Genomic DNA, 16,547 nt, shown 5'->3' on the forward strand with positions numbered 1-16,547 from the left:
AAAATAAAAAATGATCTCAAACGACTCCTTAATGTTTGTGATAATTAAATTATTTAGAGGCCATTTGAGATTATTTTTATTTTTAGTTATTTAATTTTTTATTTCCTTGAAACATTTAAAATTTATTTCAACATTAACATACACAACCCAATTTCAATGTATTTACGTAACTAAAATTTAAAATTTTCTTTTTATATTTATTACTCAATTTTTTTTATATCACCTTAAAAATATCATTATTTTAACTATTAAAAAGTGAAATAAACATTTTCATGGCATGGTGATATATATATGTAAAAAATGAAAATTAGACATTATATATACAAACACATAAAAATTAAGTGGTATGTTCGTAGTTCTTCGCTTTTAATTTTATTTAAAACATTTAAAATTTATTTAAGTTTTTATATCATTATCATAAATTATCATCGACTATCTTTTTTTATTTTTTGTATGATCTGAATATAGTGAAAAGTGTACAAGGACTGTTGCACCGACACTCAGATGTAGAATTAAATAAGCAAGTGTTCCCACATCATGGACGACTGATGGCAAAAAGTTACTCCATAAAACTAATATTATAACGGAATCTTAAAATATATGTACTTTCGCATAAATTAATGGAATTAGTAGATATTATGATTCATATGAAGATAAAGATGTTATGCATTCAATAAAATAAATGGGTTGGAGAAAAGGCTAATAAGATTTATATTTTATGTTTTAAACTTTGGCATTTAGATATGAGTTGTACTACAAAATGAAGTAGGTGTAGTTATAGATAAATTTTTGAAAGATGATGCTCTAAAAATTAATAAAATTTGAGATATAATTATAACCTTAAATATTATTATTGATATTAAGATTCTTAAACTTATAAGTGCATATATTCCTCAAGTAGATTTATATATTTATTCAAAAGAAAAAATTAGGAATGAAATATAAGAATTAATAAAAAAGAAGCCTCTTAAAGAAATAAACTTTATTAAAAGAGATTTAGAGTGATAGAGTATTTTAGAAATATTCATCTTGACTACAAATTTTGGAGTGATTAATGAAGAAGGTAGAGTCATATTAGATTTTATTTTAGCTTATGATTTTATTATTTGCTAATAATTTATTTAATAAAAAGAGATAATTGTATTATAACTTAAAATAATGGATCTCATAAAACACAAATTGATTATTTTCTTATGAGAAGAAAATATTGTCGAGCTTGTGAAGATGGTAATCTCATTTTTGATAAAAATTTAAGTACTCAACATTGATTATTGGTTTTAGATTTTAAGATGAAGGATTTTAAGATGAAGGGTTGGAAAGGGTTGGAAGATGAAAAATACAACAAAATATTGTCATAGAATTATATGGGGGCACTTAAATGACATAAATAAAATTATTTTTATTAGTAAATTTTCATATCTTAAGTTTTGGGATGTTCAAGAAGAGACTAAAGCAATGAAGGATAGAGTACCGTGTACTATTAAATAATTAAGTTGTAAAAGATGTATTTGAAGACTCAAAAGAAAAAGCTTTTAGGAATAAAATAATTGATGGTGGAATAAAAATGTACAATGAAATATAAAATATAAAAAGTTTTGTTATAAAAATTTGTTTCAATATAAAAATTTAGATATTTGAGAAAAAACAGTGGCTCGTAGGGAGTCTAACGAAACATATTATGATGCTAAGAATTCTACTTTTAGTGCTCTTTATAAAAGATCAGATAGTAAAAAGAATGAAAGATATTGTATTAACTAGCCAAATAAAGAGATAAGAAAAGTAAAGATTTCTTAAGGATGAAAATCAAAATGTGATTTTCTCATATGATGATATTCAACTTAGGTGAGTGAGATTTTTTTATAAAATTTTTAATGAAGATTTTGAAAATATGATATATTTTAGTGATCTTCATATAATTAATAATAGTTATTTTTTAATTTCTACAGTTGCATTAGTAAAATGGAAGCTGAGGAAGCTTTAAAGAAAATGAAGGGCGTAAAATCAATAGAACCAAATGGTATTCTAACAAAAGTATGCAAATATTTAGGAGATTTAGAAATTTCTTTGCTTACAAAAATGTTTAATATTATGTTAAAACTAAAAAGATTTATGTGGAGTGGAGAAAGAGTATTTTGGTTCTTACTTATAAGAATAAAAGGGATACACAAGAGTGTGCAAATTATACAGGAATTAAGTTAATGTGTCGTACATTAAAATTATGGGAGAGTTATTGAACATAGACTAAGACGTGATACCAAGGTTTCTCAAAATCAGTTTTGATTTATGGTTGGCAAGTCTACTATGAACGCTTTATATTTATTGAGAGATTTGATGGAGAAGTATAGAGAGCATAAGGAAGATCAACAAATGATTTTGTTGATTAAGAAAAAGCTTATGATAAGGTACCAAGAGAAATACTTTGTAGTGTTTTAGAAACGAAATGTGTTGATATGACTTGTATTCAAGTCATTAAAGATATGTATACTATAGTCGTTACATGTGTTTCAAAAGAAGGACTAACCAAGTTGTTTCTTATTTCAGTTGTATTACATTGGGGATAAGTTTTATGCCCATATCTTTTTGTTTTAGTTATGGATGCTCTTAATGACATTTACAATAGGATGTACCTTTGTGTATGCTTTTTGCTGATGATATCCTTATGGTGGATAGGACCAAAGAAAGAGTTCAGAAAAAAATTTAATTATAGAGGTAAACTTTAAATTATAAAGGCTTTCGTTTAAGTAAATCTAAAATTGAATGTCTGGAATGTAATTTTAGCAGTGGTAGAAACAATGGGTGATCAAGTCATTAAAGAAAGTGAACGTTTTCAATATCTTGAGTCTATTGTTCAAATTGTCGTTGATATTAATGGGGATGTTATTAGAAGAACTCAAATGGATGGTTCAAGTGGAGGATTGAGCCTATTGTGTGATAGAAAAGTATCACTTAGAAGGAAATTTTTATAAGATGTTGGGGAGAACTGCAATGCTTATGGTGCATAATGTTAGCCTATAAAAGAGAAGCATAAGAATAAGTGTTGTTGAGATAAGAATGCTTAGATAGATGAGTAGCTTTACACTTGGAGACAAAATGCAAAATGAATATATCAGTGAAAGATTTGGTGTAGCTCAAATGACAGACATGATTAGAGAGAGCCACCTTGGATGGTTTGTTCATATCAAATGTTGACTATCTGATGATCTTGTCAGAAGAGTAGATGTCTTAAATTTGATTTTTGGTAAGAAATGTAGAGATAGGCCAAAAGATACTTGGGCATGATGCATAAAACAAATGAACTTAATCTATCATAATTAAATGAAACTATGACCCTCAATAGAACACATTGGAGAAAAAAATATACATATAGCCGACCCCACTCAGTGGGATAAATCTTTATTTCTGTTGTTGTTATATAATTTAAATTTATTTATTCATTATTTATTATAGTTTAGTTCAAAACATTAAAATGTTATTAATAATTTTATGACTTTATCTTATAATTTTGATCATTAATACAATCTTCACTCGAAATAATATTCTCTAGACTTTGATGTATTTATTTTATTATATCCTTTCAAGCATTATATTAAAACTTCTATTTGAAAAATCCATTGGAACACCCTTTTATAAAAGTGGGGCAATCAAGATAAAAAGTCAAAGTAAACCATAGTTGATTTAGCTAATTTTTTCCTTAAATTAATATTTAATTTAATTTCAAATAATATAAGATGAACCCTCGTTTTCAATGTTGCAATATGATCGATTGTGCACTTATTCTTTTGTAAAGTGTAAGCCTTACATTGTAAAACATTAAATTTGCAACTTTGAACATTTATTTTTCAAAAATCAAGTCGGTTGAAATTCATGCAAATTTTTTTGTTAAAATGACTGTCTCATCAGGCCAATTCCAACCACAAATGGCAATTCCAACTGCACCCAATGAACCCCTAATGAGGAGAAAAAATTCAGTCTGGCCGCACGTCCGGATGATCAAGCACTAGCCGCCAACCACCGACCTTCAGGTCGCCATACACCTCATCGGCTGGCGATGTGACGGTCGGTGGTTTGCCATCCGGGCACAATGTTTTTTTTTTCCAATAGGTGGTTGGCCATCCGGGCACAATGTTTTTTTTTTCCAATATGAGCCCATTTAAATCTTTAATCGACCTAACTATTCCCCAAAAAAGTTGCTCTGATTGCTTTAGAGGGCCGAGCTAGCCCTTAAGACTTTTTGGATTGCATGCAAAATATCATAATATCTGAAGGGTGATGGTTGTTGTGAAAATCAGACATGATATCATAATCGAAGAATAAAATATTCAAGATTTAATGGTTCAATCCCAATTAAAATAGTGGCTGAACCCAATAAAGTAATAGATATAAAAATTATTTTAATATAATTTAAATAACAGAATAATAATGTATTAATATAATTTTTATCAATTCAATAAATAATATTTTAATATAAGGCAACACTTTTGAATATTTTAAACTATATTCTAAATAAAAAACTTAAAACATGACATTTTATCTATTTCAAATTTAAATATTTTATTTATGCTCAACTGATCAACATCAAAAGGCTAAAATTGGATGATATTTGTATCAACTAATTCTTTAGAGACTACAGTGGTTCACTGGTTCATCGACTCAACCCCAGTTCTGACCGATTAAATTCAACTTCTATACATAAATAGTTATGAACTTGGGCCAAACTGGTTGAAAGACCAGTTTACGATTGAACCGATTGAGCTAACTGGTCTGATTTGATTTTTAAAATCATGAATAGCTGGTGAAGCCACAACTCTTCCAGATTTAAAAGTTGGATCATGTCACCTTTACAATCAAGGGAGTTTGTGATATTAGCCATCTTATACTACACTCCGTGTGTGTGTGTAAATTTTGTTGGCATTTACATTCATAACACAATATTCTTATGCATGTATATATCTCAATATTAAACTTTCATATGTACACAACATTCAAAGCTTTAATATCACATCAAAAATATTATTATTATCATTTTTTAAAAATCTCTAACTTTCATATTTACACACAACATTCAAATCTTTAAGATCTCTAACTTATGTTCTATCATCCTCTTCTTCTTCCATTGGTTGTTTGTTTGTCTGTCATTAGTGACACATTGATACTAAACATTTTAAATAATGATAAGAATATAAGCAAATGATTGCTTTAATCAATTCAACTAACTCAAAATAAATACAATAAAGTCAAAGCATCAACTCTTCATCTTATCAGCTCATCAATCATATATTTTTCTTCATTTAAAAATAAGAAGTCATGCAGTGTATGGCATATTGTGTGTACTTAACCCATAGATTTAAAAATAAGAAGTCATGCAGTGTATGGCATATTGTGCATATTTTTCTTCTTTTCTCCCACTATTTGGCTCAACAAATGAGAATCTAAATAATGAGAAGATTTACCCAATGATCTTTCCCTTACAGATGCTAAACCCTAAAGATCCTTATGTCACATATAATCTTATACAAAAATTTAAAAAAGAATATAGTAAAAGATTCTAATTATAAATGATTATAACTCACTCATATTTTTTATACTAACATAAGCTCACTGTGACCTACTATTAACCAATCATTGATCATCATGATATTGGTTTGTATGCGCAATTACATGAGTATAGGATCTCTTCCTATCAGTTTCTTATAATTATATTTTTAAAATTAATAAAAATTTCATAAAACATTTATATGCATAGGTAATTTATGACTTACTTTTCTTTTCATATACTCAATATGTGAAATTGTCACTCATATCAAAGGAGTTGGTCATGCTCCAACAATAATCATAAAAGTTCTAAGTATCAAAGTTCACTTGTATCGAAGGTCTCTGTTCACTAGCGATAAAAGCTTCAAAATAATAAAATGTTTGAGCTAGAGAGTAATAAGTGGGCTCTGTATAACTTCAAGGAAAGCATGAATGGTCTACTTTGTGGTGGTGTTGGAAATGTGAATATTGATAAAATTGGCTGGCCTACACAGTAACTGGGGTTGAGTGTGTTAGACTCTATGTTAGACTATGGGTTGTTGAAATAAGATCTGGTGGCATGTGATATGTGATGGTGCCTAGTGGTATTGATAGCATTAATAGGCACCCTTGGAGTCCCTGTAGTAGAATTTTTCTTCCTTATAAAAATAGAGGTGATTCACTTACAAGAAGAGCTATCCCTACCACATAATATCACTTGTGAAAAAAAATTTAAAAAATATTCAATTCCTCTTATAATATTATTTGAGAATATGAAATTTCAATAAAAATAAAAACATACATATGGTTCAATTTTCTCATTTGAATCAATATTTTTTTCTTTTTTATTTATTCATCAATATCATTCATATATTCCTTAGCATAATCATTAATTCTTTTGCATGTCACATCAATATCATTTAAGCTTGTCATTGATTTTACATATCAATAAAAAGTCTAAATTCTTATATTTCTTCTTTTAGATTGGGGGTCTCAATTTGGTTTTTAACTTTAATTTTACCTCTCATTTTAATCAAAGTTATTTGCTTCCTTGCTTTGGTTTATTAAAAGAAGCATATTCAATGTTTATTTTTTTAATTTTTTCATATAACTTATGAACCTATGTGTCATAACAAGCAATATGATCAAATCAATCACAATTGAACAATCATAAATATTTTTTATATGAACGATGACATTATAATTGTAGTATTTTCTTAAAAATTTATAAATCCGCTCTCTTTCTCCATATACATATTTTCTTTTGACACACACTCCATAATTATTTATCTTATTACATTTGCACCATAAACTAGCATGAAATATAAATCCATCAATTATAAAAATTAAACATGTGTTAACTACTCTAATTAATCCCCAAGTTAATATAATTCGTAACGCCCACTTACATATAAAAATGAAACATAAAAATTTTATAGACTAATAACTCTAAAAAAAAATTTAATATAATATTAATTTACATATTATCTTAATAAGATCAAAAAAATTTATTTAATCTTCCCATCATTAGTAGCACAATCATTTATTTATAATGGGCTTAAAAACTACATGCAATTAAATTAAATTTCTTTATATAATTATGATGGCTAATATACATGAGTCAATTTAACTAATAATACCATGTACCAATGGATTTGTTCTTACAATGGGTGCACTTTTTCACTGCTTATAGTTATCAGTTAGATACCTATAGATGTATTTACCCAAGTCTTTAGCTAAGACTTGAAAAATAGATAATAATGATTTGTTATTTTTCTACCATTAACATCAGCATCTCACATATTTTATTTAATAACTCTATATATATGACTCAAAATACTAGAAACAAAAATATGTGATCTTTATCTAAGATATGCTTCATTTTTTAGTAGTTGTTGACTTCAAAATTTTTCACTTTATGTTTCCTAAAATGCATAATTATTCTTCTGTAGTATGTTAAATCTATTCATGTTTTTATGTTAATAGGTACTTTAATGTTTTTCCTTTACAGCCATAAAAAATGTTGATATATTTTCAAGAATTTTTGTTCTTCTGTAGTATGTTAAATCTATTCATGTTTTTAAGTTAATAGGTATTTTAATGTTTTTCCTTTACAACCATAAAAAAAGTTGATATATTTTCAAGAATTTTTCTTATATGGATTACATTGAGATTATATCAAGTTAAGATTGTCCTTTAATAAGGTAGATCAAAAAGATATACCTCTTATTCCAGCTTTTGAACCCTTTTAAGATTGGGTCTTGTATTGATTGTGAGTTCACACAACTGGAAGAAATTTATGTAAGGAAGATGAATGAGGTGAACGGACTCATTCTAAAAGCCTGAACTATTTGATATTATGATGACATTTTCCTCGAAAGAGTGGAGGAGTGGGCTAAAGAACAAAAAAGAATGAGAGTGGTAGCAAGAGACGCCCGCGAGTTACATGAGATCTTTGAAAAAAGCCCGAATGAGAGAGAGTGTGTCCCCCTTCCGAAATCTATTTTACCTTTATTCATACATGTTTAGTAAAATATTGGTGTCTCAATGAAGAGATTGTGACATGGTATCAGGCGACTCATAAATAAGATTGTGGCATAAGTCAATGATTTTTCTTGGTCTTGGCTCTTTGCATTACGTCGATTCTAAGGATTATTTTTGAGGTGAGCTCGAGTAATGAATTTGATGTGTTTGTTTGCTAGATGAATCCTATAGTCAATCTGCCAGATCAATCCAACAGGCCAATCCACCAGTCAATTCAGTGGATCAACTTAAGAGCTGGTACAAAACAAGTGGCACATTGATGAGTGCGGTCAGTAGACCACTTTATCAGATTATTCTAGTGATTATTACATATTCTGAGTAGATGAGAGTATCAAGCCCATGTGTAATTGCATAACTAAGGGTGTTGAGAGGGGCAGTCGCCCCACAAATTATAAATAACAATGTAATATTGTATATATATTAAAAATTTTGCGCACCCTAAAGTTGACTCCCCCCTGAAGCAATGGTGAATGAAATGGGTTGTAAACTTTGTTTATCAAAGAATATTCTTTTGCATATTATATTTATCAATTAACACATTGGAGTTGTCATTGGTAGTTTTATAAAAATATAATTTTTCTAGTTTATCAATTATTCACCTATTTCTCAATTAAAATTGATTTGATTTATCCTTCTTGTAAAAGATAAGATCAAGTAAAAATTACTTAAACAGCTAGAATTATAGATATAATTTTATTTGATGAATAAAGTATTGGCAAGGGATTAACTTGAGTTGATATATTAAAACAAGCATGAGATATAAGTAGAGAGTCACGTTTGAGTTCTATCTACAATTTTGTAAATATGTATCAAGCCACCTATGTTATTTAGAGGTAGTTATTAAAGAAGAAAATTCATCAAGTCAAAAAAATAAAGCTGTTGAAGCTCATAATGTAATATGTTCTCTTTTGTTTTCATTTTTGTTTTGCATCTTATGATGGACATTTTAGAAATTGCAAATGATTTTTACAAACATTATAAGAAAAATCACAAGATATCTTGAATGTAATACATTTAATATCAATAACTGAACATCTTCTTCAAACTTTAAGAGAAACAATATAGTCTTTTTTTGTTCCAAAACTACTTTGTGAAAAGAATGATATATATATATATATATAGAGAGAGAGAGAGAGAGACACACACACACACACACAAAGAAAGTGTTATACAAACAGCACGTAACTCTTAAGAATTCACATATCTAAAACCCAAAATTTATTTCGTCATACTAACTGTATGGATAACAGTAGAAAATTGAGTGTTAAACATGCAACCAAAAAAAAAATCCCAATACATTAACCGACTTTAACTCTAACCATGTAAGTAGAATTGTTGTCACCCACATAGTGGATTTCGACAAAATAATTAGCATTGTCGGCTTCGACGAATAAAGTTGCTTAAAATTCATAAAACCTTTGGCACATTTATATATATATATATATGTATTCCATTTATGAATTCTCTTTACTTTAGATGTTGAGGACAATTTTTCATAAAAAAGACATCATTATATTAGAACAACATCACAAAGTTGATACTTCCATAGTTATTGTAGATGCACAACAGTAGAAGAAGAATAATATGTCCTTAATTTTACATTGGATCCTCGTAATGAGTATTGATCATCCAAATTTAATGATATTTGTCAACTAGCACACAAATTCAGTCATAAACACTTCATAGATATAGCAAAGCTAACTTAAAAATTAAAGTTCATCATAGTAAAAATTTTTAGATTATTCCAAAAGCTTATGATTTATATCAAATGCAAGCTAAAATAAGAAATTAATAATATGTCATTTTATTGATCTTTTAATTATATTGAATTTGATAATGTTTGTTTTAATAACAACAACTGAACATGTTGAGTGGAGCCCGGTTCAAACGAAGCAAATATATATATATATATATATATTTTTCGCGAATTGCCTGGTCCTGCTCGTCGCTCCTGCCTTCGCCTGTTCCTGTTTCCGCTAAGCATAGCTTCGGTTCGCCTCCTGCCTCTTCAGCCGCGAACTGATGGGCTCTCTCAGTCACAATAAAAAGCAGCTGCTCTGCTTCAGTTTTTGCGCATAGCCCTTTTTGTATTCATTTTCGGGTTTCCTCGGGAAAGAGGAAGAGAAGCGCAAGGAGTAGTTCCTTGCGACAGAAGGAAGAAGAAAAAAAGAAGAAGATTATTGTTCTCCCTTGATGTCTTCTTGGTGGCTTGTGACAGAAGAGAAATTGAATTTATTTCTCTTGTAAGTTTATCTTCTTCAGTGTATCTCGGTGTAGAGAGAGAACAAGTGAGAGATCCCCTTGTAAGTCGAGACGATCGACTGATGTAAGTTCCTCAAGTAGTAAAATCCTCTGTAAATCTGTTGACGTAGGCAATTTGTCGAACCACGTAAATTTGTGTTGTGTTACTATTTTCTGGTGTGAATTTTCTCGTTCTATTTTTTCGCTTCATCAAAGATCGTTCTTCTATTTTAAATTTCATATATTTCACAACAGAACATACATTTTATCTATGAAGATTATCAAGAAAAAGTTACAGAATAAAATGACAAAAATTTTATTGCGAGTTCACTTACAACATATATTGAAAATTCATCATAGAATCAATAATTGATTATTTCAATAAAACGTCAAATACAATTTTAAATGTCATTGGAAACCCTACATTAACTTCTATACTTTACACAAGACAAAAGCACAACATGGGTAAAAGATAGAGAGAGAACAAGTAAGAGATCCCTCTTGTAAGTCGAGACGATCGACTGATGTAAATTCCTCAAGTAGTGAAATCCTCTGTAAATCTGTTGACGTAGGCAATTTGTCGAACCACGTAAATTTGTGTTTTCCGTTGTATGTTCTTTTTTGGTGTAAATTTTCGTTCCAATTTTTCGCTTCATCAAAGATCGTTCTTCTATTTTAAATTTCATATATTTCACAACATAACATACATTTTATCTATGAAGATTATCAAGAAAAAGTTACAGAATAAAATGACAAAAATTTTATTGCGAGTTCACTTACAACATATATTGAAAATTCAATATAGAATCAATAATTGATTATTTCAATAAAACCTCAAACACAATTTAAAATGCATTCGAAACCCTAAATTAACTTCTATACTTTACACAAGACTAAAGCACAACATGGGTAAAAGAGGAAGAACGGTCCTACTCCGGAACACATTAAAAAACCTTTTTAATAAGTCAACTTGTTGACATCAAAGAAAAAAAAACTATTAAAATTTTATTAATGTTTGAATAGATTTAATGAATATTAAACTAAATTTTGAATCATTTGTACGTTTCATGTTATGGTATGACTCATATATCATATATGAGATTCGTTCGTGTTCGGTTCGTTTACACCCCTAATGCTATGACTCATATATCATATATGAGATATACCCTAGGTCTTATCCCATATTTTGTATTTGGTACTCTTTTTTGTATATTGAAAAGAAAGTCACCGCTCTGCTCCTGAGGATGAAGACATCTTTGCCGAACCTCGTAAATCTCTGTGTGTTCTTTTCAATTTGTGTCGATTCCTACTTTTCTTTGCCCTAAATTTTTCAACACTCCAAAATGAATTACTACAACTGTTCGCACGGTCACTTCTTTGGTTTAAAGCAAAAGCCGAACTTTTTATTTCCCTGCTCAGCATAAACAAAGCCGAGTTCCAATACTTTTGTTCGAGCTTGAGCAGCAAACTGAGCCTGATCTATTAATCTTTTGCTTTATTCGAACCCCTAATTGAGCCATTTTATTGTTCTATGTTATGTATTATCATCATTATTGTTGTGTGTTTTAATAACAAAGAAGAAATGTATTGTATTTTTATTTTATTTCCGTCATTGTCATCAACATCGTGGGGGCTCGGAAAGGTATAAAGGTGGAGGCATTTGGGAAGTTTTTTCGAAAACCTCCATTCGAGGAGAGCAAAGTACCCGTTAAGCGGGGAAAATTGCGAACTTGTTTGGAGAATCTTTTAAAATCAGGGTTTCATGTTTTTTGCAGGAACAATATTTGAGTAATTTGGAAGCTTTTTTGAAAACCTCCATTCGATGAGAGTACAGTACCGGTTAAGCAGGAAAAATTGTGAACTCGTTCAGAGAAATATTTTTAAAATTGGGGAACTCTCTCCTTGTGATTTGAAATTTTCTGCAAGTACATTAAAGCCCCGTTGCAACTTTAGAAATTGCGAAATTGATTCACTTTTTGCTCTCCAAGCGTAGTGTCTTATAACATTGACCAACGATTCTTTTGAGATAACCGGAAAGGTCGGCACTATTCAGGGCCCTCTAACAAGGTTAGTGTCATGAGACTACTAAAATCTCTGGGGATATGAACCGGTATTTAATTAAAAATTTTAAAATGTTTGAGTTTATAAAATAACATAAAATTTAAACCATTTGAACTTTAAAATGATTTGGATTCGAGCTTCCAAAATTTAACTTTTTAAGATTTTAAAATATTGGGATATGAGCTTTTTAATATTTATTCTTTAAGGTTAAAAAAAAATTAAAGTTATGACTTTTAAAACTTAAGCTTTCAGGGCTTAATATATTAAAAATTAGACTTTAAAATTTAAGCTGACAAGCCTTGAAAATATGACTTAGGCTCCAAGCTAAAGCTTGGAAATCAATTCAAGGTTGAATCTTTCGAATTTAGGGTCTTAGGTGGGCAAAAAATAATTTACATATGTAGTTTTTGTAAAATTTAAAATTAATCACCTCTACTGTCAAATTCATAATACATTTGCTAGCGAACAGAAGTCAGCTCCATTTTAAAGCTTCAAATCACAAAATTTTAGCAAATACTTTAAGCTCTAAATGATTTCAAAATTTATAAAAATTTCGTGATTTTCTCCCAAGTCAAATGAGAAATCTTGAAATGTGAGTCCACTCTTAAGACTTTGATGAGTATCATGTCAGATACTTTTAAGCTATGTATGTTTTGGAGTGTTTATATAAGCAAAGTTAATTGCACTTATTTTCAAAAACAGGCATGTGTCTCTTAATGTAAATTTCATATTAAATTTATGACTTAAAATTTATTCAACTTTTTAAAGCTTATAAAACTCGTTAAGGTATTCAATATATGAAATTAAATTATGCCCCCATATTCTCCAACCAATGTACTGAATGCTCCGATATTAGATTTGAGAATGCTCTACGGGCTAATCGGGCCGCTATGATAGGGTTGTAAGTTCCATCTCACTAGTCTGATCCTCTTCCTTATAAGAGTTGAAGTTGACGAGTTTAGCAATTTTAAGATAAATGTTCAAATCCTAAAGATGAAAATTTACAAGTTCAAATCACATAATCTAATCCTCATACGTATAAAAACAGGAGTTAACGAGACTTACACTTGAAAAGCTTAAACTAACAAAATTTAATAGCCCCCCTCCAAATATAAAGTTTTTAAATGCTCAATACCTCGAAGATGGTCATTTTCTTCAATCAATATTTTCAAAATCCAATTAAAACTAAAGTTAAAAATTAATTGCTTAAGAGTTAAAGCAAACCTCATCCACCTTCTGCAACAATTTGTCAAGGATGACAAACTCATTAATTTCAACTCACAAAAAATGAATGTCACATAAAACATATTAATATATTCACAATCAAAGTAATTGCGTACTAGTAATGACGTAGCCCAAGTCATATATATGTGTAATTCTGTCGTTAAATAACACCACATAATATTGGTTACGACCAGAGCCCTTTATCAGAGTATTTGCCACCAAATGACATCATTATATTACGGTTACGACCATAACCTGTATGTTCCCTAATGGTTTTATATCATTTGTGTTGTGATTCATAATGGTACAATTGATTGGCATAAACATTTTTTTTATTAAGATCGACCAAAATTTTTCTCCTTGGACAAATATCCATCACATATCTAGAAGGATATCTTGGAAGATGCAACTCATAGTTGCTGATAAGAATCATTCTATTAGGTTGGTTCGACTACCCCCTCAGACTAAGTAGATCAGGGACACGACGGGCTGGGATGACGGAACATGGGTTCTTGATCGAGTTGAGTCATCATTCCCCCAGCATCCTCTTTAAGCTTCACGTGATGAATTTTACAATTTAAGATCTTAAGTTTGTTGCTCTTATATGCTCATTTTTCAATCTTTGATGACTGGTCTTAATCAAAAGTGTTTTCTTATTGTTGGAATGGGTAATTAATTATAGGGGTTTACGCCTATGGGAAACATTGAACCTAGAATAAAAAGTTTTCGCAAAATGAGGGTGAAACCACTGGGTAATGTATTATGTACAATTTAATCTGTCTTCTGAAAATTTGATCTTCCAAATCTCAAAATAAAAAAAAAATACACAGAGAGTTTTCCTGGGGAGTGGCCATGAGTTTTTGGAGCCCACACAAGTCAAGGCTAGACATTAGAAATAAGATAAAATGAAAACAAAATCCTCAAGAGACCTCAATAAGCAAGATAAGTAGATTAAAATAGACTCCTTTTATGCTCGAAGTCTAGAGCACCCAAGAAAAAAAAATAGGTTCTTGAAACACTAAGTGAATAATTCGAAACTACTTCCTACCGGAATAACATAATAATGCTCCCAGCAGAAGGACGGCCCCCGAGACATTGATAGTGTAGTCAAGAAGGAGAAAAACCTAATTCCTCAGAGGACAAGCCAAAGATCTAATAATGTGTATAAAAGAGATTGTCTCTGAAACACATTTCGTCTTTGCCTTGAAGGGCTTTTGGAGGGCCACCGAACTGAAAGATATGTTTATTCACTCATTCTTCTTATGAGAATCATGGAAACCTGATTAAGGAGAAAAAAGAATCGATGAACTAAATGTATACACAAATACAAGAACGCGGTAATATTTCAAATTATTTTCTTTAATTTACTCACAGAAATCAGGCCCAGCAGCCTAATTGGTTGAACCATGCCTATCAGCTAAAGTGGTGGAATTGGATTTTACCTGTCAAAGTAAGTGAACTGGGCCCACCAATCGAAGTGATCGAATTGGACCCAACTGAAGTAACTTAATATTAGCTTGCTTTGACAAATGTTTGGGTCCAATATGAAATACCCATCTAATCATAAGCTAACGTGCTTACCAATTTTCAAGGCCAAGCCCATGTCCCATGCAAAAGGACAGCGATTACTTCGCTGATATCGGGTAATGCACCAAGTATAGATTTCATCAACATTAAAGACTTCCTATCAAAGATGTCCGAAGGTCCTTACCAACAAAGCTATAAAGATTGTATTCATTATTTTACAATGTATCATAGCTCATGTATAGAAGGAAGGAAAGAAAAAAAAAAAGAGAGAGGCCTGATATTGTCCATCTCAGTCTCGGCCAGGGGGCATCAAGGATGTTCATACATCTCTTACAAAATGGATTCAACAATATGTTTGATTATATGTTATTATAAAATTCATATTAGACATAGATAGAAACATAAATAATTCAATAATATGAAGAAAAAAAACTCTTTTAAAACAAATATATATATATATATATATCTCAGTGCCCCAAATCCCATTTCCATCTCTCCCCCACCCACCACTCTTGTACTCCTTTGTGGGCTCCATCCACTCCTCAAATCTCTCCCAAAACCACCCTCTCCATCTCCTCAGCCCAAAAATACAGAGCAAATCTCATAAAATTAGACACTAATGACTCCTTCCAATTTCCTCTTCATCATCCTCACCATTCACTCCTTCTCCATATCCCTTCCCACAACAACCTTCACATTAATCAACAAATGCCACTTCACCGTCTGGCCCGCCGTCCTCTCCAACGCCGGCCACCCCCCTCTCCCCACCACCGGCTTCGAACTCCCCACCGCCACCTCTCACTCCATCCAATCCCCTCCCGGCTGGTCCGGCCGCTTCTGGGGCCGCACCGGCTGCCTTTTCGATTCATCCAACAAGGGCTCCTGCACCACCGGAGATTGCGGCTCCGGCAAACTCGAATGCGCCGGAAAATCTGAATCACCGCCGGCCACTCTCGCCGAGTTCTCCCTCGCCGGCGGTGAGGGCAATAAGTTAGATTTCTACGACGTGAGCCTTGTGGATGGGTACAACTTGGCGATGCTGGTGGAAGGGGGGAAGGGAAGGTGCGCGCCGGCGGGGTGCGCGGTGGATTTGAACCAGAGGTGTCCGGCGGAGCTGAGGGTTGGGGAAGGGGAGACGACAGCTTGCCGGAGCGCTTGCGAGGCTTTCCGGCGGCCGGAGTATTGCTGCAGCGGCGAGTTCGCGAGTCCGTCGGTGTGCAGGCCGACGGCGTACTCCCAGTTGTTTAAGGGGGCTTGTCCGAAGGCTTACAGTTATGCTTTCGATGATTCTAGTTCGACGTTTACCTGCGCCGACGCCGGCGAGTTTACCGTTACCTTTTGCCCGGATGGGACGCCGAGGTACGTTATTTTAAGTAAAATTCAAACAAAAGGTTGGGAAAATATATTTAGCAAAATACATTTTAGGTTATATATATATA

The 16,547-nt window shown here is 31.3% G+C and overlaps 1 protein-coding gene across 1 annotated transcript in view; it reads left to right on the forward strand.

Moving 5' to 3' along the window:
• Positions 1 to 15,612: 15,612 nt before the first annotated feature.
• LOC110019632 (thaumatin-like protein 1b) overlaps positions 15,613 to 16,547 on the forward strand; it is a 3,997-nt gene continuing 3,062 nt past the window's right edge. The window contains exon 1 of the mRNA XM_020717374.1: positions 15,613 to 16,467. Within this exon, the coding sequence (XP_020573033.1) occupies positions 15,728 to 16,467 (740 nt within the window). The 5' untranslated portion in view covers positions 15,613 to 15,727. The remainder of the gene's footprint in view (positions 16,468 to 16,547) is intronic.

Source organism: Phalaenopsis equestris, unplaced genomic scaffold (assembly GCF_001263595.1).
Source record: "Phalaenopsis equestris unplaced genomic scaffold, ASM126359v1 Scaffold000065, whole genome shotgun sequence".
Lineage (NCBI taxonomy): Eukaryota > Viridiplantae > Streptophyta > Magnoliopsida > Asparagales > Orchidaceae > Phalaenopsis > Phalaenopsis equestris.